This window comes from Cervus canadensis, chromosome 5 (genome assembly GCF_019320065.1).
Source record: "Cervus canadensis isolate Bull #8, Minnesota chromosome 5, ASM1932006v1, whole genome shotgun sequence".
Lineage (NCBI taxonomy): Eukaryota > Metazoa > Chordata > Mammalia > Artiodactyla > Cervidae > Cervus > Cervus canadensis.
In genome coordinates this window covers 26,997,352-27,024,047 of record NC_057390.1, presented here as the reverse complement: position 1 = coordinate 27,024,047, position 26,696 = coordinate 26,997,352, and the positions used below count along the sequence as shown (strand labels likewise).

The following is a 26,696-nucleotide window of genomic DNA, read 5'->3' as shown; positions in this document are numbered from 1 at the left end:
TCTAGGTGTTTCTTGACTTCCTACTTTTGCATTCCAGTCCCCTATAATGAAAAGGACATCTTTTTTGGGTGTTCTAAAAGGTATTGTAGGTCTTCATAGAACCGTTCAAGTTCAGCTTCTTCAGTGTTAACTGGTTGGGGCATAGGCTTGGATTACCGTGAATTTGAATGGTTTGCCTTGGAAACAAACAGAGATCATCCTGTCATTTTTGAGATTGCATCCAAGTACTGCATTTCGGGCTCTTTTGTTGACTATGATGGCTACTCCATTTCTTCTAAGGAATTCTCAGCCTAGGGAGCTTTAAAAAAATGTCAATGCTTAGACCCCTTTCCTGAAGAATTCTGGACGTGAGCTTGGTACCAGTGGTATTACTTTTTTAAAGCTTGTCATGGGATTGTTATGTATAGTCAGAGTTGAGATCCACTACCTAAATCCTTTGACTCTAGAGCTCTGTCATAGTGCATCAGCCCATTCTTTTCCTACCTAATCTAGCCTAGATTACATAATCACTTTTTATTGAATAGGAAATAGTAAGACTATTTGCCCTTCTTTTATTTGACCCTACATGGCTGACTTAAACCAAGGCAATAGGTGAGCCATAGCTTCTCCTGCCTGCACTGAGCAGAAAACAGCTTTACCAATGACTTGATTTGTTTTACATTAGATTTATAACCGATTTGTTTTATATTAGATTCATAACCTCAGACCCTTGATTTGTATCAGAAATACCTGGTAGAGTTACTATTTTTTTCCAGCAAGTTTGATTTTTGACTTTTTTCTCTTTTCTTAAAACTTTCTCAGTTCCTTTCCCTTCTCTCACTCAGCTGATGCCGTTGCCTTTTATTTATTTGAGAATATGTGATATTTGTCATTTTCCCATGACCCAGCTGAGACCAATTGAATCATAATGACCAGTAAAATAATGATCTGCTCACATTTGTTTTCACCTTCTATCCTGTTGCCATGGAGGAAGTGTCATTCCTCCTGCCAGGGATGGGTTTGCCTCGTGGGCTTATGATCTCATCCACTCTTGTGCAGGGTCTCTATTCCCTCTGTCATCTCCTCTCTTTTCTCTTGTCAGGTTTTCCTCCTCAGTCACTTCTGAGTATAAAAATGGTCTTTTACATCTAGTTTTAAAGAAGCCTTCCCTGACTCCATATTCCTTTCCAGTTAGCTGTCAAGCTCACACAGTACAACATAAGGTGGTCAAAGGCCAAGGCCTACTGACTGATTCAGCTGGTAAAGATAATGAATCACTTTTTTGATTTAGACAGTTTATTACTTTCAGAGACAGTATAAAGAAGAATGGTCAGATTCTTCCTGGAGTTTTGGGTTTAGTCATAGGCTACCTAATTACCATTTGAAGTGTTAAGAGTGATTAAAAAACCCATGAAAGTGAAAGAAAATGTACAGTGATTATTCAGTCTGTCAAAGATTCAGGTTAAATATAAGGAGGAAAAATATTTTCATGGTTTGTTAAGATTGAGTATGTCACTGGGGAAGGCTGTAGAATCTTAGAAGCTTTAAAAATGGAGCAATATTGCCATATAGTTTTGATCTGTATTTTGATCTAGACATGCTTGGATTCACCTTTTCTCAAAATTTTTGGTCATTGGACTTCTTTACACTCTTAGAACTTACTAAGGACCCCAAGGGACTTTTGCTTATGTGATTTATATCTGTAAATATATACCATATTAGAAATTAAAAATGAGAAAATAATTGATTAATTAAAAAATATTATTAAACCTATTTCATGTTAATGCAAATAACATGTTTCAATGAAAAGTAGGTATATATTTTCAAAACAACCAAAAATGAGTGGAAAGAATGATGTTGTTTTACATTTTTGCAATTATCTTTAATGTCTGATGTATAGAAGATAGAAGATAATTTAAATAAAAAAGAAATCCCAGCCTCTACACAGGTATGTATTTGGAAAAGTAAGTGATGTTGTAATAGCCTTTTTAGATAATTGTGGATGTTTGATACTATATACAAACTCAGTAAGTGGTACTTTCTAAAAGGTTTCTTTGTGGAACCTGTAACGACCCTGTATTCTATTACATTGAAATCTGTTGGTCTGTGTCATTTGAATGGATCTTTTACCCATGCATGATCTTGTAACATTATGCGTTGGTCATTAGGCAAACGATGAGGCTTCCCTGGTGGCTCAGTGGTAAAGAATCTGCCTGCCAGTGCAGGAGATGCGGGTTCAGTGCCTGCATTGGGAAGATCCTGTGGAGAAGGAAATAGCAACCCACTGCAGCATTTTTGCCTGGGAAATCTCATGGACAGAGGAGCCTGGCAGGCTACAGTCCATGGGGTCACAAAGAGTTGGATATGACTTAGTGACTAAACAATAACATTTGGAAAAATACTGGTTCACAGACTTACTATGAGACAACCACTGCACGTCAGTATGCATTGGCCTGCAGCAGAAGTCCTGATGTGAACACTTGTGCTTTACGTACATTTCAGTGCAGAGCACAAATACAAAAAAAGGTGTGTGTTCAGGGATTGAAGTTTTAAAAATTAGTAACTTACACTGGTTCATTCTTAAGTGCCACTGACAGTTGTTTTATTGCAAGTGTGTGACAGTGAGGGGAACAGTGATTATTAGTACAGCTTGGTGCACGGTCTTGGTTTTTGCTACCGTTGCTCTTGTACCATTAGTGAAATGTCAGGTGCCTTCACATTATTATTATTTTTTTTTTTTGTGGTGTGCTGATTTTATTTTATTTTTTTGCATTTTCTCTTTTTTTTCCTTTTTTTAAAATTTTTATAGTTGGAGGCTAATTACTTTACGATATTGTAGTGGTTTTTGCCATACATTGACATGAATCAGCCATGGATTTACATGTATTCCCCATCCCGATCCCCCCTCCCACCTCCCTCTCTACCCAGTCCCTCTGAGTCTTCCCAGTGCACCAGCCCCGAGCACTTGTCTCATGCATCCAACCTGGGCTGGTGATCTGTTTCACCCTAGATAATATACATGTTTCGATGCTGTTCTCTCTAAACATCCCACCCTCGCCTTCTCCCACAGAGTCTAAAAGTCTGTTCTGTCCATCTGTGTCTCTTTTTCTGTTTTGCATATAGGGTTATCGTTACCATCTTTTTAAATTCCATGTATATGCGTTAGTATACTGTATGGGTTTTTATCTTTCTGACTTACTTCACTCTGTATAATGGGCTCCGGTTTCATCCATCTAATTAGAACTGATTCAAATGTATTCTTTTTAATGGCTGAGTAATATTCCATGGTGTACATGTACCACAGCTTTCTTATCCATTCGTCTGCTGGTGGGCATCTAGGTTGCTTCCATGTCCTGGCTATTATAAACAGTGCTGTGATGAACATCGGGGTGCGCATGTCTCTTTCAAATCTGGTTTCCTTGGTGTGTATGCCCAGGAGTGGGATTGCTGGGTCACATGGCAGTTCTATTTCCAGTTTTTTAAGGAATCTCCACACTGTTCTCCATAGTGGCTGTACTAGTTTGCATTCCCACCAACAGTTTAAGAGGGTTGCCTTTTCTCCACACCCTCTCCAGCATTTATTGCTTGTAGACTTTTGGATAGCAGCCATCCTGACTGTGCCTTGACATTATTATGAAAATAGTTGTAAACCTGCCGATCTCTTGAAAGGGTCTCGTGTCTGTGAGCAACACTGATAAACATTAGATAAAATTTACTTGAAGATTCTAGTACTTGAAGATAATGTTAAGTATCTGATTTATGATTGTTGGTTTTTCTCTTATTTTGAACTCCCCAGCTTTAAGTCATTTTCCTTTTTCTTTATTTCTTCAGCTACTTCCTTTTCTCTCTCCTGGGAATTGGTCTGGGTGTAGTAGCCATGATAATGATGGTGGTATCAGCAGATATTTGATTACTTATCATTAGCTAGGCAATATGCTCAACACTCCACTTGTATGATTTTACTTAATCTTCACAACCTGTTGAATCAGGTGCTGTAATTATCTTGGTTTTATAGACGAGAAAGCCAAGGAAAGAGATGTTAAGTGACTTGCTCATGGACCACAGATAGTAAGTCATAGAACTGGGTTTCTAAGTCAGGAACATGAATTTTTTCAGCATCTCAGGAACCATTCTATCTCGGATGTTTTTATACCAGCCGTGCTCATAAGAGTGTACAAGACCAGTGAAAGTCCCTCAGCCGTGTCCGACTCTTTGTGACCCCATTGACTATACAGTCCGTGGAATTCTCCAGGCCAGAACACTGGAGTGGGTAGCCTTTCCCTTCTCCAGCAGATCTTCCCAATCCAGGAATCAGACTGGGGTCTTCTTCATTACAGGTGGCTTCTTTACCAACTGAGCTATCAAGGAAGCCTGTATAAGACCAGAGTGCTGGTTTAATAATGCATAGTTTTGATATAACCATCACAAGGAGTTAAATTCCTGTGACTAGCACTGTCTCATAGGACAGGTTGAAGTAAGTAGAGAATTAAATAATAATCAGAAATTTACTTAATGAGCATGGGCTCAGATTAGGAGAATTAGATAAATTTTTTGGGTTTATTGAATACCTAATGTGGTCAAGGTACTCAGCTAGTCACACTAAGAACTGGATGTTTTAACTGCATAAATCTAAGGTAGTCTGATGTATCCATCTCACAAGACGCCATTCTTACTATTGCGACCAAATTAATCAAAATCTGTTTTCTGACTTTTTCTCTTCTTTGTGCATTACTTAGAATGCTGATCATACTTGCTTTTTACAGATTTCCTTTTTCTGTTCCTCTGGGGCTGAGAACTCTCGTATGATTGACATATTCCTTCTTTAGCTATGTCAGTTAATTTGATCAGGTTATTATCAGCTCTTATGGACTTTGGGGGAAATTCTATTTTTGTACCTCTGTTCTTACCCATTTTGTTCCAGTTACAAATGCAATACTGAGAGGGCTATTGAATGAATATAATTTCCAGGTTAGGTGGTGATGGGTGGGTGTTAGGATGAGGGCATGGTTTGTAGTTTCTAGTATTTTCAGTAGTCAGTGATTCTGGGAAAAAATATCTGCTAGGAGAGGAAAGTGAATATTTACTGACATTTAATTCGGGAGCAGTTCTTTTGTTCGAGTTTGTGCCATCTGGTTCACTCAGGTAACTGAAAACAGGCTAGCTTGTGAAATTGAAAATTCCATTGGGCAGGGTCTGTATTTTATTTCCCACTCTAGTGTCAAAACAAGTGCTGGATGTCATTGCTTCATTCCTGAGCTGTCTCCCGGCAGGTGGGTGGTCCAGAGAATAACCCCTGGACAGCTGTGTGTACCTCACTGCAGACTCCTATGAAAAAAAAAATGCCTGATACTACCCTGCTGTCCTGCCATGTTTTCTTTCAGCAAAGCGGGTGGCAGGTGTAGCCTGTTGAACTTTGTGAGCCTGTGTTGCTCTTCTCTCATAAAGGGTTGACTTTTTATTGCAGATTTTAAATCTTGTTTTTTTCTGCCAGGTGTATACCTTTCCTTTACTCATTAAAAAAAATTAAACCTTTTATTTCTAGATAATTGTAATTTCACATGCAGTTCTAAAAAATAATACAGAAAGATATTATGTACCCTTTATCCAATTTCCCCCTATGGTAACATCTTGAAAAACTATAGTTAAATATCACAACCAAGATATTGACATTGATAAAATCCCAGTGATCTCACTTAGATTTCTCCAGTTTTATTTGTATTCATTTGTATGCATTATGTGTATATGTGTGTTTAGTTCTATGCAGTATTACCCTATGTTTAGGTCTCTGTATCCACCACACAGAACAATTCCATCACCACAAGGATCATAGCTACACCCACCTCCCTCCCAACTTCCACCCCCCCCTCTGACCCCCCCAAGTAACCATTAGTTTTTCCAGGAATATTATATAAATACAGCTGTACAGTATGTAACTTTTTGAGATAGTCTTTTTCTCTCCACCCAACAATTTCCTTGAGATTCTTTCAAATTACTGTGTATGTGAATAATTTGTGCCTTTTCATTGCTAAATAATATTCCAGGGCCATTGGTTTTTTTAATCTTTTAATTCTCGTGTGTTCTCTTTCTCTTTGTGGTTTGCTAGAATAACTCTATCGCTATTGCTGATGTTAATTTAGAAGACAAAAACAAATTGGAGACTGGGCAGACTCTGAAAACAGCAAAGACAAAACGGAAAAATTCAGCTCAGTCACCTTCAGCTCGGAGGACTAAAAAGCTGAAAACTGGTGAAGAAGCCAACAAAGCCAGCAGCTTAGAGAGCAGCAATAATAGCATAGAGATGCCGTCCACTAGCGCCATGTGGGAAGGTGGGTGCAAGGAAGAGGAGAACAAAGACGACTTTACATGTGGTCAGTCCCCTTTGAAGAAAGTGAAGACGGAAACGTGTCCTCAGGGGCAGCCTGTCAGGTTTCCGGCAAATACCAGTAATATTGAGGATGTGGAAATGAACTGGGACATAGTACAGGTATGCACAGCCTTATTCTGTCACTTCAGTTTGATTCTTTTTGACTGGGATGGGGTGAGGGAAGGTCTGGGAGTTCCCTTGTCACTTTTGCCAGTGGTTCCTGTAGGCTTTGGCTCTTGGGTACGTTGTTTGGTATTATAGCTTATTGTCATTAATTCTTCAGTTAAAAGCTGTGACCTCAGGAAAGTAGATTTCTTTCCATGGTGTTCTAGTGAACATGTATTCTATAGACAGATCACCTCAACAGATTGGGCCCTCCTAAGTTCCTTGGTAAGTTTTTGCTTTGTACTTGGACTGTAATTCCCCATAAAAGCAGTGCAGGTGATTAAGTCATTGACTGTTAGTACGTCTACTTAACTCTTAGTGTAATGTTGTAATACACTATGAACCAGGCCTAGTAACTTCTTAAAGGAAATTTCCATCCGAATTCCAACTTGGGCTCCCATAATTATATTTCTTACTACAGGAGAGATCATATTTCTTTGTTTCTTTGACTAGCTTTGAGGATGGTAGAGAAGACCTGAGGAGTGACTCATTAAACAGTGATTCTCAATGTTTTGTCCACCCCCACACACTCTGTGAACATTTCAGACTTAATCATAGCAGTACCCCTCAGGGTGGATAGGGATCACCTCCCTCCTTATTGTCTGACCCATGGTGATTCTGACAAGTGCTCCTTCCTCTGGTGGGAAATGCTGCTCTGGAGCCCAGTGCCTCTGCTGGGAAATACCACTTCTCAGTCTGGAATCGTCTGTGTGTTACCTTCTCTTCAGAGGAACTCCTTTTTACCCATGCTGCCTTTTCTATTACCTACTAGTTGAACATTGCCAGTAACGTTTAATTATGATTTTTCTTCTCTGTGACTCATTGAGGAGTAGAATGTTGCCTTATAGCTTTCGTCTCATTCCTGAACAGTCCAAAATGGAGAAACGGCATAATTAGGCTCCTTTCTATGCCTTCTTTTTCTTTTTTTCACTTAGGCCTACAAGGAAATGTTTTAAAAAGACATTTAAAACAGCCTCCATCAGGTTTACCCTGAAGGCTTTCTTAACATGCAGATCCCTTGGTTCCAGCCCAGACCTACAGGGGCAGGTGGGTGAGTCCCACTTCCCTTCTCTTCTCCTTAACTTTTCAGCCTATCTCTGCTGTTGACGTAGATCTACCTCTACTGGTTGACCCTGAGTAGGAAGGAGGGGGAAGGTTTCAAAGCGCAGGAAGTCTCTTGAACTATGGAAATAAGTTTTGCAAAATGAAGTCAAGGGTTAGTTATTCTATGAAACTCTGCTTCACACCCATATCTCATAATCTGTGTAAAAGAAATGAAAATAACCCTACTTATGACGGTTGTTTACAAGTAATAGAATCCTGCTTCTAATGAGCTTAAGCAGAAAAGAGGATGCAGGGGCCTTTCGAAGAATGCAAGGGACGAAGTGTGATCAAGTCTCCTAAGGCCTTGAACCAGAAATTGGAAAACTGAGGACTTGAAGAAGCCATTTTCTTGATTTTCTCTATTTCAGAGATTTCATGATCACCCATTTTCACCCCGTCTGTTTGAGTTGTTGTTTTCTCTTGGTAGATCAGATTTCCCTGCTTCTTTACGAAAGGTGGGAGATGACAGCCCCACAATTCATTTACCATTAGTTTTAGCTAGTGAGGAGGGAAAAGTGTACAGTGAGAACAGGTCCCCAACTGCCAAAGGGTGAGTGGTGGAAGAAGAGCAGCCAGGGGTAAAAGTTTCATCTGTATATCTGTAGCAGGAATGTCCATGTGATGTTTGACTATCAACTGGAAGCCGGCTTTCAGGTCTAGAACTATTTTATGGCCTTTGACCATATTATCTGAGTGGTATGAATGTGCTTGTCTTTCCTTTCAATTCTAAACATTTTTTCTCCTTATATTAATAGTGATTTTTGGCAGCTCAAACATGCCTGTTCTCAGAATATGCCACTCCTTTGCATGTGAGTTGGGAGAAGTGGTTGCCTCAGCTGCGACCTTCGCTGAGCATCCTGAGGACCACTAGTAAGCTCAGCATTTTCTAGATGGGTTTAGGAAAATTGCCTGGGGAACTTTAGGTGTGACTTAACTTGTTTGGGTTTTTAAAAGATAACCAGTACAGTCATCCTTGTCTAACCTTGAATCACTTTTAAATCTTGTCATATGTGTGGACTTCCTGTCCTATACTATTTTCCATAAGCAGGAGAGAGAATCATTTTATCTGCCAAACATGGTTGAAAATAGTGGCAGGTGTTAAAGGGAAACGGGCTGAGCAGAGTGAGAATTAGTAATGTCAAGTCAATCAGCAAGACAATCAGGAAGGCTTTGAACATTTGAGTGAGACTCAATGAAATGCTTGTGGTATACATATTAACTGCCACAAAATGAAATGTATGCCCAAGTTCTTTGGGGAAGTTCTGACAAGTACCTCATTAGTAAGGAATGGTTGATGGAAATTAACTGTATAGGAATTATTCAGTCTTGAACATGAGAGAAATGTTATTTATATTTCCTTCATTTTAAGGACCATGGACCCTGCTCATCATGACATCTTGATCCTCTTAACTTTTTCCTTTCAAGGTGGTTTTTTTTTTTTTTTCCAACTCTTCAGTTCAGTTCAGTTCAGTCAACTCTAAAGTTCCATAGCTTTTTCAGGAGCATCACTATCTTGTTTGGGGAGGGACTTTACCTAGAAATACACTTTGTATCTATTTCCTAATCAGGTTCTGGTATCACCAGACTCCTCTGGGAGAAACAACTTACTTCATCGCTTTTCTGCAAACTGCAAATGTGTGGTTGCCTTAAGAAACTAGTTCTTGTTAAAGTATATTACATCATTAAGCAAATATATTGTGAATGCCATAACCTTTATAAGAATTTGAAGACATGACTAGCTACAAGCAGTTTTTGAGAAAATTAAATGCTCTTAAGTGGTGATTGCTATTATGTAGTCTATTTTGAGGGAGGTGGGAGTAGAGGAGCCATATGCAATATATTAGTAATGTTTGCTAAATTAGGGAAGAAGAGTGAGCAAAACCTGTTTATTAGTCATTTTCCCCATTCTTGCAAGAGATGATGTGGAAATATGTAGGTGAAGAAGACCACAGGGTGACAGAATAGGGGAAAGAAGTGGGACAGGAAGGAGACGACTGTCTAGGTAACTTTCTCACAGCACTTTTACACTTAAGCATGTGTCACTCGTTAGGAGGAATTAAGTAAAAACAATTGGATAGACCCTTGCTTTTTTATAATTTAGCTGGAGGTATTTATTATGGGCCTTAAAACAAACTTTCTGAAATATATATGGAGAAAATTGTACTAAAGTATACACCTCATGAGTGTTCAAAAATGGAACCATGTAACAAGCTTCCAGATCAAGAAACAGAACATTACCAGCAGCCTAGAATCTCTTTATACCCCTTCTCAATCCGGTGTCCCCTTTCCTAAAACCACTCTTCTGACTTCTAACATCATACATAATTTTTCCTTTTGCAGTCTTTAGGGAACTTATTTGTGTGGCAAGATAAGTGATGTAATAAAGTGAATAAGTTAGGGTGAAGAGAACAGCAGTAATAGCATTTCAGAAGGGAGGTGTCCAGTTGCTGGTTTGATTTTTGAAAGAATAAAAAATTCTTTCTCTCAGTGCTAGTCATTAAGTGTTGTTTAATTTAGATATAAGTTCTTTTAAACTGCAGATGCTGCCTGGATTATTAAAGCAATAGTTTAGTTGTTGATACCCAGAGGTTTTCTTTTCTTAACTGAGAAGCTGGGAATATAGCCCTGGAGGAGTAACTTCTCAGGCCCCTTGGAGAGAAGGCCGTCTTGTTCGGGGTTTTGGACACCAGAGGGCAGTATGACAGCACCACGGCTCCTCTGCAGTGGGATTCAGGAGAAGTGAGACAACGTGATGAATCTGTACTTTTGCCTGAAGAATAGCATCTTGCTTTGCCCACAAATCAAATTTTTGAGGTAAAATAGCATGTGGGACTTTTGGCCATTTACTTGGACTTCTTTGAACATCAGTTTTTAATGTCTGTAAAATGGGAATCAGTTCAGTTCAGTTGCCCAGTTGTGTCTTGACTCTTTGCGACCCCATGGACTGCAGCACGCCAGGCTTCCTTGTCCACCAGCTTCTGGAGCTTGCTCAAACTCATGTCTGTTGACTTGGTGATATAAATGGGAATAGTAATCATATTTATCTCACATAGTTTAAATGAGTTAATATTGAATATGTAAAAGTTTGTAGAACATAACACCTATACAGGTGTTAGCTTAAAATGGTAGTCACCAAAAGTGCCTCTCTACTTAAGTCTTAAAAAAATATTGAGACTGCTTTCCTTTTTTCCTTTTTCCTTTACTCTCATTCCTATCCACTAGTTAACTATAAAAATTAAGTAAAAGGTGTTAACAGTTTAAAAATAAAAACTATCATAGTTCCCTGCCTTACCCCAACCAGTCTGAAAATTTTACCTTTACTTTTAACTCTTACTCATTTGTTGTTTGCTTCATTTTTCTAAGACACAGATTGCTGGGCCCTACCTCAGAGATTCTGATTCATCTGATCTGGGATGAGGCTCAAGAATTTGCACTTCTAACAGAGTTTCCTGATGATGTTTATGCTGCTGGTTTAGAAAGCTCATGCGGAACACTGCCTCTGGTCCCCAGATCTCAGTGACTTACAGAATGTCAAGGGAATTTCCAGGAGGGTTGACTCAATAGCTGAAATTGATCAGTCAGGCAGGAGGAGAAGGGGACGACAGAGGATGAGATGGTTGGGTGACATCACCGACTCAATGGACATGAGTTTGAGTAAACTCCAGAAGTTGGTGACGGACAGGGAGGCCTGCCGTGCTGTGGTTCATGGGGTCGCAAAGAGTCGGATACGACTGAGTGAACTGAACTGAACTGGATGGTTTGATATTGAATATAGGATAAAGTTCACACTTGTTTGAATTCACCATTTAGCCCCTTCTACTTTTCCATGTCTCACTCATCTCAGTACCCCTTGAACATTGTAGCATTACTGAGGATAGAAATTAAAAAATGTGTGGTGGTTTCTCATCAGTGCCTTTGATATGCTATTCTTGGTCCCTAGAATTCCTGCCCCAGTTTGGCGGCCTGGAGATACATTCATTCCTTTGTTGCTTTTCCATTTCTGCAGAGGTAGATGCTTCTTCCTTCCACATGCTCTCAAACAGTCTGTATGTTTCTGTCAGAGTACACATCACTTTGTAGTTTAACTGTCTGCTTGTCTGTCTGTCTTCTTGTTTAGAAGTTTCTTGGCAAGAGGGACTTGTTTTTTTACATTTTATTACTGAATTGGTATGGTTATTGGCTTATAATATGAGCTAAAATAAATGACTAAATTAAGACAGAAGAAATTGGATGATTTGGAAGCCCCAAAGTTGTGACTGCTTATATTAAGTTTTGTTCTCCTTAATTTCAAGAAGCAGATTTGCATAAGCAGCGACATATGCTCCCTTAATACACATGACACTTCTGGATTTGTTAGGACCTAGTACTATCCAGATGCGGGTCTGGCTAGTTTAGGTTAGTGAGAACCCATGGATCCTAACAATCCCCCAGTTCCAAAGTAATGATTGTTTTTGTCATATTCATGGCTTATGTCTGTATTTCAGAACTTGGCCTTTCGAGGGCAAACTGAAATGCTACCCCTATAGCATTGATTACACCAGAGACATCTGTTTCTTCTCTGAAAACATTACACCACTTATTTCCTGGTGTATTCTGTTTTATTTGTACTTATGTACATTAACATTTTATCTTCCCTTCTAGATTGTTTATTCCTGAAATTTGGGACCAAGCTTGGGAAGGAATTTTAAAGCTATGCTACAGTGATTTGACTTTTACTAGTAGTTAGATAAAAGTCAGTGGAGCTTATGTTCAAAAGAAAAAAAAGAGGAGAAAATTAAGGGACTTATATATGTATTTTAGAAACATAATCAGTAGTAGTGCAGGGAGGTTGGGTGGAAGACATATAGAGAACGAAAAAACTGCTCTGTGGTTTGGATAAAAGAAGATAATAGCAGAAAGGGAGCTTGAAGGGAAAGAACAGACATTTTAGAAGTTCAGTTTGCTTCCTTGATAACATTAGATGAACTAGATAGGGAGTACACAGCGATACTGAGGACATTGTTAGAATGCTTTTCGTTGCAGTGAGAGAAAACACATCTCAAACTAGCTTAAGCAATGAAGAAGACACATTGAAAGTTCAGTGAGTTCACTGCAACAGTCTGTCCATGATTCTCCTAGCATTACCAGCCAGCTTCAGTATTGTACTGGTACAAACTGTGTTTTTCCAGAGGAAGACACGTATATAGGTCCAGCATTCTAGGCCAGATCTTGAGCTGCATGTGGACTAGACTCATCTCTGGCTACACTCTGGCCGGTGTGACTCTAAACCAGCTGGCTGATGAGCACAGTGCTGTGCGGGTGGAGCTGAGGTCAAGTGTGCTAAGGTCACAAAGCCGCTACGTGATGGGGAGGTGGTGTTGAGGGAGATAACCACAGCATCCCGGAAAGCTTCTGTGGTATACAGTGATATGAGCTGGAATAGGAGACAAGGTACAAGGATCAAAGAGAGAATACTGATATATCTGACTTTGTAGGGGTCAGGGATGATATCAAGCAAAAGGAGCATTTCCGAATGATGGAGCAGCCACATGAAGGCCTCTGAAGAGGAAAATAGCTGGGCTTGTTCCAAGAACTGAACATTGGTCTAGGAGCAGCCCACTGGGGCTGGCTTCTAATGAGGGGAAGACTGGGTAAGATGAGGCTGGAGAGGAGGCCAGTATTTTTTTGGGTTATGGTAGGGACTTTGGAATCTTCAGTGCTATGGGAATCACTGAAAGGTTTTGACTAATCAGGTAACATGATCCATCATGTATTTTGGAAAGGTAACTTTTACTGTTTTGTGGAGATTGGCATCGATGGGGTTGGAGTGGGTACAAGGAGAGTGTGTGCTGTGCTCAGCAACTCAGTCGTGCCCAGCTCTTTGCGACTCCATGGACTGTAGCCCGCCAGGCTTCTCTGTCCATGGAATTTTCCAGGCAAGAATACTGGAGCAGGTTGTCATTTCCTACTCCAGGGGATCTTTCCGACCCAGGGATCAAACCCATGTCTCTTGCATCTGCATTGGCAGGTGGATTATTTAGCACTGTGCTACCTAGAAAGCCTGGAAGGAGAACAGTAAAAGACAATCTGGGCTGTGGGGAAGAAATGAAGAGTAATACTTTTGTGAATGCAGTTTGAGGTGCCTAATAGGTTTTCAAGAGAATACATCAGGTAACTTACTTAAAATGAGTCCAGAGCTCATGCAAAAGAGAGCAAGGGCTGGAGATATGAAGCTGACTTTCTCACCAGAGAGATGGTATTAATTCATCAGAATGCATAAGATGTAGGCCTAAGGATTTCAGGTACACAGAGGAATGAAAGTATCCTCGATAGTCTCTGGAGTTCAGCCATTTATTTCATCTGTTGTTTCGAAATGTAGTCTGTTTTATATATTGCCTTGATTTTGTCGGCCAGTTGATAATGACAATTCTTTAATAAGTTTTGAATTTTTCTTTAATTTTTGGCATATCTCGAGCAGTAGGATTGAAATAATAGTAAAATTTATGCCTTTCATGCTTTATTTTAACAATCTGCTTAGGTTTTGAGAACAGTGACTGAAATTGCATTTTATTTTTTCTGTTCTCCAGGCTGACTTCTCTGAACTTTTCTGCTTACATGTACCTTTTGCTGAGACCTATAGACTTTTAAAAAAATAATTATTTTGAATATGTGGTAAATGGGAATCATAGAAAATGCCAAAGACACAGAAGGATCTTCCTGCCCTAGCTCTAAGTCAACCAATTACCTTTCCCCCAAATAAGCTGTGTTCCAAGTTCTTGTAATTCATTCCATATCAGTTCATACAAGAGTAAGTTACATGGTGTTCTTCTCCAAGGGTGTATAATTTATTCACCAGTTCCCCACTGTAGACTGGTTTTTGCTGACTTCTACCATTCTAGAAAAAGTTCTTCAAAAAATATCACTGTAAATAAGTATCATTTTCCAGAAGTATGAATATGTCAGAACAAAATTCCCAGGAGTGTAATTGCTGGATCATAGAGTTTATTCATTATAAATTTTGATAAATACTGCCGATTGTTCTTCCTCCAGAGGTTATAGCATTATACTTTCTCATTAGCAATAATTGAAAGTGCCTTTTCCCATCATTTATGCCAACACAACGAGTTACCAACTTTTTAATCTTTGATGCCAATCTGAAAGGTTAAAAATGCATACCTCATTGAGCCCTGTAGAATCTGGATGATACAAAGTGGTTTTTATTGGGTTTTATTGAATTAGTGAAATGTCTATTATGTGATTATCAATATATATTCTATATTTCATGCAATTTTCTTTTTTTAAAACCACAGCAGTTACTTTCTAAGTGACTGGAAAACATTTCATATTATATTTTAAACCATATGTTATAATACAGATGTGTAATTTTCAGGGTTTTAAATCACTAGATGTGCTTAATTTGCAGGTTTTATCTGAGAGAACTGATGTTGAGCTTTGGGTTTGTGCCAATATTATTCGTCTCTTTAATGATGATAACACAATTCCCTTCATTATACGTTATCGAAAAGAGCTTATTAATAATCTTGATGCTGATTCCTTGAGAGAAGTTCAACAAACTCTAGAGGAGCTACGGTAAGAAACCTGGGAAGGGATGAGCTTTGTGTAAGGGGAAAGAGGGTATGTGAGCCAATGAGGGGAAACAGTGAGAAAGAGAATGATAGCATGTCTTAACAGTTCCAATATTTTGTTTTCTTGAGTTATTGTGATCTGAGTATAGTCAGTCCCCCACCAAGAGAGGAAGCCAGCTTCCTGTTCCTTATTGAGGCACTCAGAGCCCCGCTGCTCGTGTGTTCCTGCATAGCTTGGGCAGGAATCTGCAGAAGGTGGTTTGCATTATTAATGTGAGTTTGAATGTCATCTTCTCTCACCGAAGTGATTTTGCATAATGGCAAAATGAGAATTACCAGCAGGAAACTCAGGAAAATACAGTTTCATCTAAATCTTCAATAGCTTTTGTAAAACTGTCCTCTTAATAACTTACTAAATGGAGAGTTCTTTGACAGTATCAAGTTTGCTAGGAAAAATGTATATTTCCCTTTTCTATTCTTTTAAAAGTAATTTAAAAGAATTTAAAAGTGATATAAAAGTATTCTTTTATAGTAATTTAATGGTAGTGGATTGTAACTTGTTTATGATTATAGAATGGAAAACACCCTTTAAAAATATTATTCCTCTGGACTTATTGTAAGAACTCAGAAATAAGCATACCAGAGACTATAAGTATCTGACTATATTATTCAGTCGAGTTTATTTAAACACTCTTCCCCATTCATTTATTTACTACATGTATCCTACATGCCAGGTGCTATGTTGTTGATACCTGTGTTCTCTAACAAGGATCTGATTTAAATTGGATATAATCCTACCATCAAGCCATGCTAAAAGTTCTAAGGATTATTTTTATTAGTAGAACAAGCCTAATAATTTTGAAGAGACTTGCATCTCACTAACATTTCTATCCCTTTTGTGGAATTTCTTTTGGTACCAGGAGGATTCAAATGTTAATATGTGGGAAGTTATAGTTCATTGAGAAACAGAATCAATTAGCCAACCCAGAAATATAAATGACAGTTTAATCAAGTGGTTTCTGAGTCAGATCTTCCAGGGCTAGTCTAATATAATTAAGCACAAAGGGCTGCAAATCGGAGATGACAGGTTCTGTTTAAGAGGGCCAACCACTGCTTATCTCCAGCAGATCATAGTATGCAGTCTTCTCTACTCAAATTGCTGGATCTTCCCATTTTTGAAAAACTAGTAATCTGAATTTTGATGTAAAAAATTTTGTAGGTCAAGCAAAATCATCTATAGGCCACGTCTAGAAGTCCAGCAGTTTACAAATTCTGAAGTAAGCTCTCTGTTTGGCTGAAGGCAAAGTAATGAAGAAAGTTTAAGGATTAGGGGGTGTGAAATTGGGGAAAGTGTCACAAACAAGCAGGAATAGTTTTCTTAAAAAAATTAAAAGTATTCTACCAATTAGTTTTTTATTGAGTGATGGACAGATAGGAGCTGTATACGTGGCCTATAGATGATTTTGCTTGACCTACAAAATTTTTTACATCAAAATTCAGATTACTTTTTCTCTAAAAAGCATTTCAGCTGCAACAGAATTCAATTTCTGGGCATCTGTTAATAAAGGAATACATTAAATATTAGTAGAGGACTGTTTCTCTAAGTAAGTGTGGCATTGATTAGTAGTGACTTAGAAAATCTTTTTATGTCATGCAGAGATTTCTTTTTGGTAATTAGGTATGGTATCTGTGTTTCTTAAGCTTTTTTCTATGACTAGAGCATGGTTTTCAATGTGTTAACTGTTACTCATCAATCAGTAGTGAAACTAATTTAGTGGGTCATTACCACTTTAACAAAAATGAAATAGAGAATAGGAAATATGAGTGCAGTTTCTGTAGTAAAGGTAAATATTGTTTAATGAAACTATCATATGTTTATATAACTTTATTATTAGGTTGCTGCAAATGTAACTGGTTTTTGCATTGTTGAAATTTACTCTTTGATATTGAAATACATTCTTTATAAATGTGGTTATGGTTATACATCTTTTTAATGTGCATTTCTCGCTTTATGTTTTTTTGCTGATGACTTATTACTGTTTATATTTATTTTGGACTGTAGAAAAGATGCTAGACAAAAAAGTAGACTTGAGCGATTTTCTTATTTGAGTCCAAAATGGGTCATAAAGCAGTGGAGACAACTCGCAACATCAGAATGCACTTGGCCCAGGAACTGTTAATGAGCGTGTAGTGCATTGGTAGTTTAAGAACTTTTGCAAAGTAGGTGAAAGCCTTGAAGCTGAGGTGCATTGTGACCAGCCATTGGAAGTTGATGACGACCAGTTGAGAGGATCATCAAAGCTGATCCTCTTAAAACTACATGAGAAATTGCCGAGGAACTCAACGTCGACCATTCTATGGTCATTTGGCATTTGAAGCAAATTGGAAAGGTGAAAAAGCTTGATAACGTGGGTACCTCATGAGCTGACCAAGAATTTAAAAAAATCATTGTTTTGAAGTGTTGTCTTCTCTTATTGTGCACAACGATGGCCCATTTCTTGATCGGATTGTGACGTGTGATGAGAAGTGGATTTTACATAGCAACCAGTGACCACCAGCTCAGTGGTTGAACTGAGAAGAAGCTCTAAAGCACTTCCCAAAGCCAAACTTGCACCAAAAAAAGGTCATGGTCCCTGTCTGGTGGTGTTTCATCCGCTCCGGCTTTCTGAATCCGAGTGAAACCATTGCATCTGTAAAGTATGCTCAGCAAATCGATGAGATGCACTGAAAACTGCAATGCCTGCATCTGGCTTTGGTCAACAGAAAGGACCCCATTCTTCTCTACAGCAACAGCCGACTGCATGTTGCACAACCAACACTTCGAAAGGTGAATGAATTGGCTATGAAGTTTTGCCTCATTTAGCATATTCACCTGGCCTCTCACGAACTGACTACCACTTCTTTAAGCATCTCGACAACTTTTGCAGGGAAAATGCTTCCACAACCAGGAGACAGAAAATGCTTTTTGAGAGTTTGTCAAATCCCAAAGCACAGATTTTTATGCTGCACAAAAGAGCAAGCTTATTTCTCATTGTTAAAAATGTATTGATTGTAATGGTTCCTATTTTGATTAATAAAGATGTGTTTGAGCCTAGTTATGATGATTTAAAATTCGTGGTTGAAAACCCCAGTTACTTTCGCACAAACCTAATGAATATGAAATTACATGTGTATATATTGGGTTGCAGGGTAAAATATATTTCTTACTGAGAGTCCCTGTTAAAAAAGTGAATTAAAAAATGATTATGGTTATGGACAGTAAACTTCCTCTGAAGATGCCTTGCCTCTCCCTTATATGCAAGTCAGTGGATCCTTGGCCTTTTGTCAAAGTGATCCTGGTAGACTTCAGTCTCTGAAAGCAATCTTGGTCTATCAGGCATGTAAAAGACACAAAGGTGTGATTGAAGGACTGCATATTTCTTCCTGTTTAACTTACAATCTTCTGCCTTTGGGTTTTTTTTCATAAGTAGGTTTAGTTTTCTTCTCCATCAATCATTTTTACTAATTTATATTAACATCTCTCTAACTTTCTGCCTGTCATTTTAGCAATACCATTATTAGAGATTATAAATAATAACAAGTAATAAAATAGGATGAGAGGTTTTAATAATATTATATTCTAAAATATCAAGATTTTGAAAATCAAGGAGAGACTAAAATACTGGTTCATCTTGAAGGAGATTGTAGACACATAGCAATTACATAAAACTCATTCTTAGCTGAATTCAGTATCAAAGTCGTCATAGGAACAATTGGTAAAACTTAAATGAGATCTGAGTGTTAGAATATAATATATCAATATAATATCGAACCCAGGTTTCCCACATTGTGGGCAGATTCTTTACCAGCTGAGCCACAGGGAAGCCCATAATATCAATATTATTAAATATTACAAAAATTTTTACTTTCAGGGCTGTTGCAAAGAAGGCTCATAGCACAATCCAGAAAATTAAAAAGGAGGGGAAGATGTCTGAGTGCCTGCTAAAAGCTTTGCTGAACTGTAAGACTTTTGAAGAACTAGAACACGTGGTAAGGAACCCTTTTTATTTAATGTAACACCTACCTGAATATATTATAATTTGTGTCTTTTTATAGTTAAAGAATAGCTAGAAATAAAAAGCCACAGAGTCATCAGCCACCATCATTATTTAATTCAACAAAATATTCTTTATTCAGTAAACATCTTTTAAGCCTTTTTTTTTGTGCTAGGCACTTGGGTTTACAAAGATGACTATTTCCTTGTGTTCAAGGAATTCCCAGTTGAGTAAGGAAAAAGAGTAGGTAACAGGAGTGAGAAGCTTGAGGGAGAGTGTTACACTGGAGACACAGATGTGAATGTCTTCAGCATGTAGTTGGTATTTGGAGCCGTGAAAATGGAAGATTTCACTCAAGGAAAGATCATAGGGTAAGTAGGTCAGGGTAGACCATCGAGGAACACTAACTTTTGAAGCATGGGCGAAGGAAGGGATAGCCTAAGAAGGAGACATGAAAAGAATAATAAGAGAAGTAATGAAGAGAGTCAGGAGATAAGGTACCCATAGGATTGAGACAGAGTCATAGAAGGAGGGTAATGATCAATGGTTAAGTAATTAAATATAGCAGGGAGTTTTGGCAAAATAAGGACTGAAAAATGTTTATTTGGTAATTAGGGGATCATTATGGATCTTTGTGATACCACTTTCAGCAAGGTGTATGGAAAGAGAAGCCAGGTGGAGGTGGGTTGAGTAGTGAATATGTACTCAGAAGTAGAAGCATTGTGCGTGGACATGTTTTAGAGGAGCTTGCTTGAGTTGAGAACTTGTAATCCTTGCATTCCAAGCACTGAGTTTGTCAAAGGGAATGAATCCAAGCAAATAGCTAACTGTGAGCATGTAGGAAAGTATAAAGCATTTGATAAGGAATAACTTTTTATACAACTTGTATTCTGTTAGTATTAATTCCTCTCTGAAAGAAGAAGAAAGAGTTGAAATGAGGATGTCTTTAGCATTCTTGCATGGCCTCTCGTTTTGTGTCCTAATTTTAACTTTTGCTTTTTAAAATTGATTGATTTGTTATGTTTTCTGACTTTTTACCCTAGTCAGCGCCATATAAAACTGGTAGCAAAGGCACCAAAGCCCAGAGAGCAAAGCAACTGGGATTAGAAGGAGCTGCCAGGACACTGCTGGAGAATCCAGGGGAGCTGAATCTGCTCTCTTACATTAGACCCAGTGTGAAAGGTACTTACTTGTTTAAAGAGGTCCCTCCTGTTTCTTTTTTAATTTGAAAACTTAGGTTAAAAAATGGTTTCATTAAGTAATACAAAAGAATAGTATAGCATATAAAGGGCAAATTATTCTAATAAAACAAATACCAGTATATCTCTTTCTTAGCCATTTAGCTTTCCTTTTTTTGATAAACTGCCTGTTCTAGTCTTTTGCTCATTTTTCTGTTGTGTTGTTTCTCTTTTTTCTTATTAATCTGTGAGTATGTTTTAGATATTCTCTCTCAGTTATATGTGTTACAGATCTTTTCTCCCAACTTGTAACTTCTCTTTTCACTTTCTTTATGCTACCTTTTGGTAAATAGAGTCTTAGTTTTATCATAGTTAATTTTTCAATTTTATTAATCTTTTAAGATAACTGCTTTTTTTCTTTTTCTTTTTAAAGAATTCCCTTTGCATCCAAGATTATACAGATACTCCTGTATTCTTTTAAAACCTTTATCCTATTTCTAAAAACTTATAAAAATTTTACAATTAAAAAGTCATATCTACTCTTTAGAAAGGATTTCAACAACTCAGACAGACATGAATTGTAAAAGAAAGTCCTGCTCCCACATGTCTGCTCCCCATGAGTAAAAATGCTTGTCATTTTCTGAAGTGTATCTTCTTATCTCAGTGTGTATACATGTATAGGAGAGGATGAAAGAGAAAAGGGCTAAGGAGAGATATTTCTAAGAAAAACCCAAGAAAAGTGACAAATGATACATGTCAAGGTGTATTGGTTTTATTGTCAAAATGAGCCTTGAAGTGAGAGCTTTTTAAGAAAGAGTGGTGGCTTTTATCAAGGAGTGCTCTGATAGGATTGAATGGGGAGATTGATGCTCAGGTGATCACTACTCTCATTCTAGTTCTTTTTGACCTTCTGTTCTTTAGGCTGGGAGATTGTCTGTAGGGGGCAGTCTCTGATAACAAAATCTGCAGGATGTACCAAACTGTAGAGGAGCAGCGTACTGAAACCTGTGTTTTTTTTAAGTAATCGGGCAAATACGGATTTGCAGTTGGAAAAATTGAGTATGTGTGTCTGTGAAAACATGAATATCTGCTCATACCCAAATACGCACACCTTAATATCTGTATTGAAAAGGGCAGTAATCATAAGAAAAAGCAAATTTGTATTGTTTGAATTTAGAAATGGGTTGAAATAAGTAAAATTCAAGTTTAATTTTTTAATGTGGATTTGCCATTATATTTTCAAATGGTTGCAACTTTAATATTTTAATGTTAGCTGCAACTATATAACCAAGCATTGAGGTAAGCCACAGTGGAGACTATCTGAGCCCAGTGATGGTATGTTTTATTACAAATGTTGGTGCTTTCAAAATGTTAGATGCACAGTGATTTATGGTTTGTTTTATTTTTATCTTCTGGTCTGTTTCCTTTCCTTCTACTCTTCACCTCCTCTGGTACAAAGTTTTCCTTAGTTCACACACATACTGAGTTCCTATTCAGTATGTTTGATAACCTTAAATCTTTTAATTGTCCTACAGGGTGATGCTCATGTACTCTCTGATGATGAGCACTAGGTGATACTTCTGATGATGGGATAGGTCAGGGCCTAGCACAGTTACACATACCAGAACCCATCTAGCACACATACCAGAACTCTTTCTGTTTGCTTTTCTCCCTTTTTCTTTCACTGTGATCACAAATGCAGTATTGTAATCAATTCTAAACAATTTTGAATTGCTTTTCAAAGTTTGCTTGGAATGTTTTTCCCTTCTGTCTCTTTCTTTATGCTACATACATCCTCATGATCACTCTCTGTTCCTTACTGTTTTTCTAAATAAGTATTTTCCTTATTCCCATCATTCCTCAAAGAAGTATTTAAGAAACCAGATATTTCAGTGTCCACCCCCCTCCCCCCACATAGGAGGCACTTTTAATTACCACAGACCAACAAGAATTTGGTCCGAATCAGAAAGATAGGCTGTGCTACAAATGGACTACATCCTAGAAGATCCAGAATATCCCTATACAAGGAGGAGTAGCTAATTGCCCCTTTGTAAGTAAGATGAGATGGTGTTAGTGCAGATAAGCTGAGGAGAAGTGTCTAGTTTTTTAATTGTGGAGGTTTGAAGAGCCTGTAGCTGTAAAGCTTTTACTGCAAGGCAAGGGATATGATTTTCTGGTTCTCTGGACATTATTTTCTCCTGATTTTACTGAGGTGCTAAACTTTTTGAACTCTTGTTATCCTTGGCTGTATTAAGCCCCAATGAACAATTCTCTCTGATGAGACAGGGTGCTTTTTCAAAACATACAAGACTCTCTTCCAGTTCTCTCTCCCTAGTTGGACTGAGATGGGGATTTGTAATTTGGATGAGCTTTTGGAATGACTGAATGTTTCCACCTGCTGTTAAGCACTGGCGCTGAGGTAGTACAATGCACCTCCCCAGCAGTGGTTTTTTTTTTAAGCTTTAATGATTATCAGAATCATCTGGGATGCTCTGTAAAACAATAAAATACTACAGTCTAGAATCTATATTTTTAGCAAGTATGTAGTATGATTTTATTTTAGGGTCCCTAGACTATACAATCTATTGTTCTAGAGCTTTTGAATAATTTTAATTATATGAGGTTCATTAAATACATAAGGTTTACAAATTGTATCTTCATCAAATGATGTGAACTTTTCAAAAGCTCTTTGTTATAATCACCAAGTCTATAATCTCCTCTTTCTGTTCTCTCTCATTAATTGTTCTCATTGTAGCTTTCCCCTTTACTACTGACTTCTCACCCTGGTACTCTCATTGAACTTCTAGTGATGATACTCTGAGGTACTTTTGGACTCCAGGAATAAGTGCATAGTGAGTAGTTTTCTAGGAAAAAGACTGGTCTAGCGAGAAAGCTAACATAAGAACAGACATCTACTGACTGCTTACTATGTGCCATAGCTGTTCAAAGTTCTTATATATACAGTCTTCCACCTATCAAAGATTGTTCCTGAAAATTGCCTCGTAGGGAAATTCTCTTAAAATGTAAACAGGATACCTATTAATTTCAGTTACCAAATTTCCTTGAAATAAATGCAATTATATCATTAGTTAAGATCAGTTATCATAATGCAACCCAACAAGACATTTCCTCTTTATTAATTATTCTGTGAGTCTGTCCTGCTCTTTGTTTTTTGCACCTGTTACTCATTAATTCTGTGCTTCAGAAAAACATGATACTCAGGGCTTGTGTAATTGAAGCTTTAATGCAAGAAAAAGCTTTAATGGAAATAGAACTATAAAGACAAAAGAAATGAAGGAAGGCATTGCAAATGATTTCTTAGTATAGAAGCTGATATTGCAGGGACCATAATATACAAGACACTGCTGTAAATTAGCAACCTGAAAGCACTTGGAGAGAACTTCACATACCATTAGTAGACAGTTTAGCTGTAAAGATGAACAACCACGTAATGACTCTTGTTTTGTGCTTATTTGAGATTTGAGACCTATTTCAAATAGGTCATTGAAAATGTGAATAAATGCCTCATAAACAAAATTGGAATATTAATAAAATTCCTTGTAAAGGAGAATTTTTATAACTGGAATGAGGTAGTATACCTTGGGATATGACTATTAATATGTATTTCCTATAACAGCACTTAATATTTGTAAATAGTTCATGAAGTAGATACTATTATTACCATTTCTATAGGAATCTGAGGCACAGAGAGGACAAGTAACTTGCCCAGCACACGTTTGGTGGGTGGTGGAGCCAGGATTAGACCAGGCAGCTGGCTCCAGACTTGCATTTTTTTACCCCTAGGTTATATGGTATGTTAAGGCCCTGTATTGCTGTTTTTGGAGGCTTGTTTTCAATGCTGAGGGAAGCTTGTCACTGCTGTGATACTTTTCTGTCTTAAGTTTGTCAGTTTAAGGTTTTATTTTGACTGGAATAAATTTATTGTGATTTAATTATAGATTTAAACACCAATCTCTAGTTCTTGCTTTTGTTTTCCTTCTTACCCTTCTCTTAAAGGGCTTTCGGCACTCCAGGATATTGAAACAGGAGTACAGCATATTTTAGCAGACATGATTGCTAAAGACAAAGACACACTTGACTTCATTCGGAAATTGTGAGTAACTCTTGGAGAGTTTTCTGCTCTGTGGACACATGCTGTTAAGGGTCACACAGTTAGTGCTAACTCCAGTGCTCATTAAAACTTTACTTTCAGACTTAAACAATTTTTTAATATTTTTAGTAGCAGAACTCTTTGTTCAAACAACAGAACCCGAGTACATGAAACAGATAAAAGTAAAGTTGTTTTAATTGAATTCTGGGCATGGAGCCTGGAACACTGCCTGTTCATCCTCCTTATTCTGAAGCACCTCAGCAGAGGCCTCTGAGGAACATGGTTTAAAAATCACTACATAATGCAGTGTATGCTAGAGAGCAATTCATAACTATTTAGAGTGGGTGGCATTGCTTTTTAAGCAAATTGTGATGTATATACTTCATTTTATAATATCTCATTTCTGGTATTTACCAGTGGTTGGATTACCTTGAAAATGTTTAATATCAGGTATGGATAAATGTGATGACCTCAAAATTAATTTTAGCTGATGGAGAGAGCAGCGTATCCATAGTATCACACCAATTTATAAGAAAGTGAAACCTTTTGACCTAGACACTACTTGTGTTTATGGATTTTACGCCTCCTAAAAAAAAGACATTATTTAAAAACCCTATTTTTAGGTACTCTGGCGTTCCTTTTCTTCTGTATATTGAAAGACAGGGCTTTTTTTTTTTGCAGAGGTCTGTTCTTCCTCTCTCTCCACATCTCTAGCTGTGTGAGCTGTGCATGGGAGGGCAAAGGTGGAGATGAACCAGTTGACTGCTGTTGCTTATCAGGGTTTTTGGTTGATATAAGGGAGAAAATTTTTCTGTTTTCTCAGTGGCCCTCAGAAATGAGTTGAAGTAGAAGAATTGCCCAGGTTTTTAAATGTGTTTTTATAAGTAGCTATACTGCTGAAATTTGGTTCAATTTCATAAATTGTCATTGGAAGCTGTCCTGACATATCGTTTCCCCTGTTTTTAGCTTTTAATTGGTTCTGACTCTGTAACTCAGTGGTTAGAAAAGGATGATATCTAGGCCAGAGTTATTGGTCTCTTGCATAACTGCAGGTAGTATCTATAGGAGGACTGGGTTGATATATAAATAGATCTGTGCTGTGCTAGACCGATGCTAGCATGAATAGGTGAGGAGTCCTTTTTTCATGGGTCAATATCATTTTTATAGTTGAGCATAATATAAAAAAATCTTATTTGGTAATTCTCATTTAGTTTTTTGCTAATCTTATTTATGTATAATGTATTTCTTTACTGAAATATGTGTTAATAACTACTTGTGGTTGAATACTTGTGTATCTGAACAGGTGCCAAGATAGATATATTCATATCCAGTCATCTTTGGCAAAAGTGTCCTCAAAAAAAGTAAATGAAAAAGATGTTGATAAGTTTCAGCTCTATCAAAACTTCTCATGCAATATAAGAAACATCCAACATCATCAGGTAAATAAGGAAACTGCTTATTCATGCTGATAGTAGTAATAATGATAATTCTTCAGATTTATTACTTTTTTTTACTAAGAAATTAAAGACTCTTCAATCAACTATTTTCTTTTTTCCTTCATATAAATTTTTATAATTTTCTTATATCCTCTGCATTTCACAAATGGAAATCTGAAGATCCACAGAAGTTAGTAAATGATACTGAGAATTATTAGCAGAGCTAACAGTGTAACACTAGGTATCTTGGCTCTCTGGCAGGTGATCTTTCTTATTAGACTTTCCTTCCCAGGGAAAGATTTGATCTGGATATGAGCTCAATTCTGGATCTTTTCCATTTGAAATACAAATTAGAGATAACTGATTTAGAATAAAGTATGAGAAATCTCACCTAGTTATATAAATTATAGTCATTATATCTTTCTTTTAATCTCATTTTTCATTTTACTAATTCTTATCCTAATTGTAGTTATAGGTTATATATCTATGTGTGAAATGTTGCTTTAACTTACAGGAAGAAAAATAAAATACATTTACCTGTGTAGCTACCTTTACCAGTGTTCTCTACTTCTTTGTATGCTTTCGAGTTACTATCTAGATTTTATTTCGGCCGGGAGGATTTCCTGTTATGTTTCATGTAGGGTGGGTCAACCCCCTCAGATTTTGTTTATCTGGAAAATCTTAATGTCTCCTTATTTTTAAAATTGATTTTTAGTTGTGACAAAATACATACAACTTAAGCTTTACTATCTTAACTGTT

General features: G+C 37.4%; 1 protein-coding gene across 3 annotated transcripts in view; it reads left to right on the top strand.

The window, feature by feature from the left end:
• SRBD1 (S1 RNA binding domain 1) overlaps positions 1–26,696 on the top strand; it is a 228,083-nt gene that overhangs the window by 10,836 nt on the left and 190,551 nt on the right. For all 3 annotated transcript variants that reach the window (XM_043468470.1, XM_043468468.1, XM_043468471.1), the window contains exons 4-9: positions 6,083–6,463; positions 15,015–15,181; positions 19,089–19,206; positions 20,255–20,393; positions 24,407–24,503; positions 25,804–25,939. In XM_043468470.1, the coding sequence (XP_043324405.1) occupies positions 6,083–6,463; positions 15,015–15,181; positions 19,089–19,206; positions 20,255–20,393; positions 24,407–24,503; positions 25,804–25,939 (1,038 nt within the window). The remainder of the gene's footprint in view (positions 1–6,082; positions 6,464–15,014; positions 15,182–19,088; positions 19,207–20,254; positions 20,394–24,406; positions 24,504–25,803; positions 25,940–26,696) is intronic.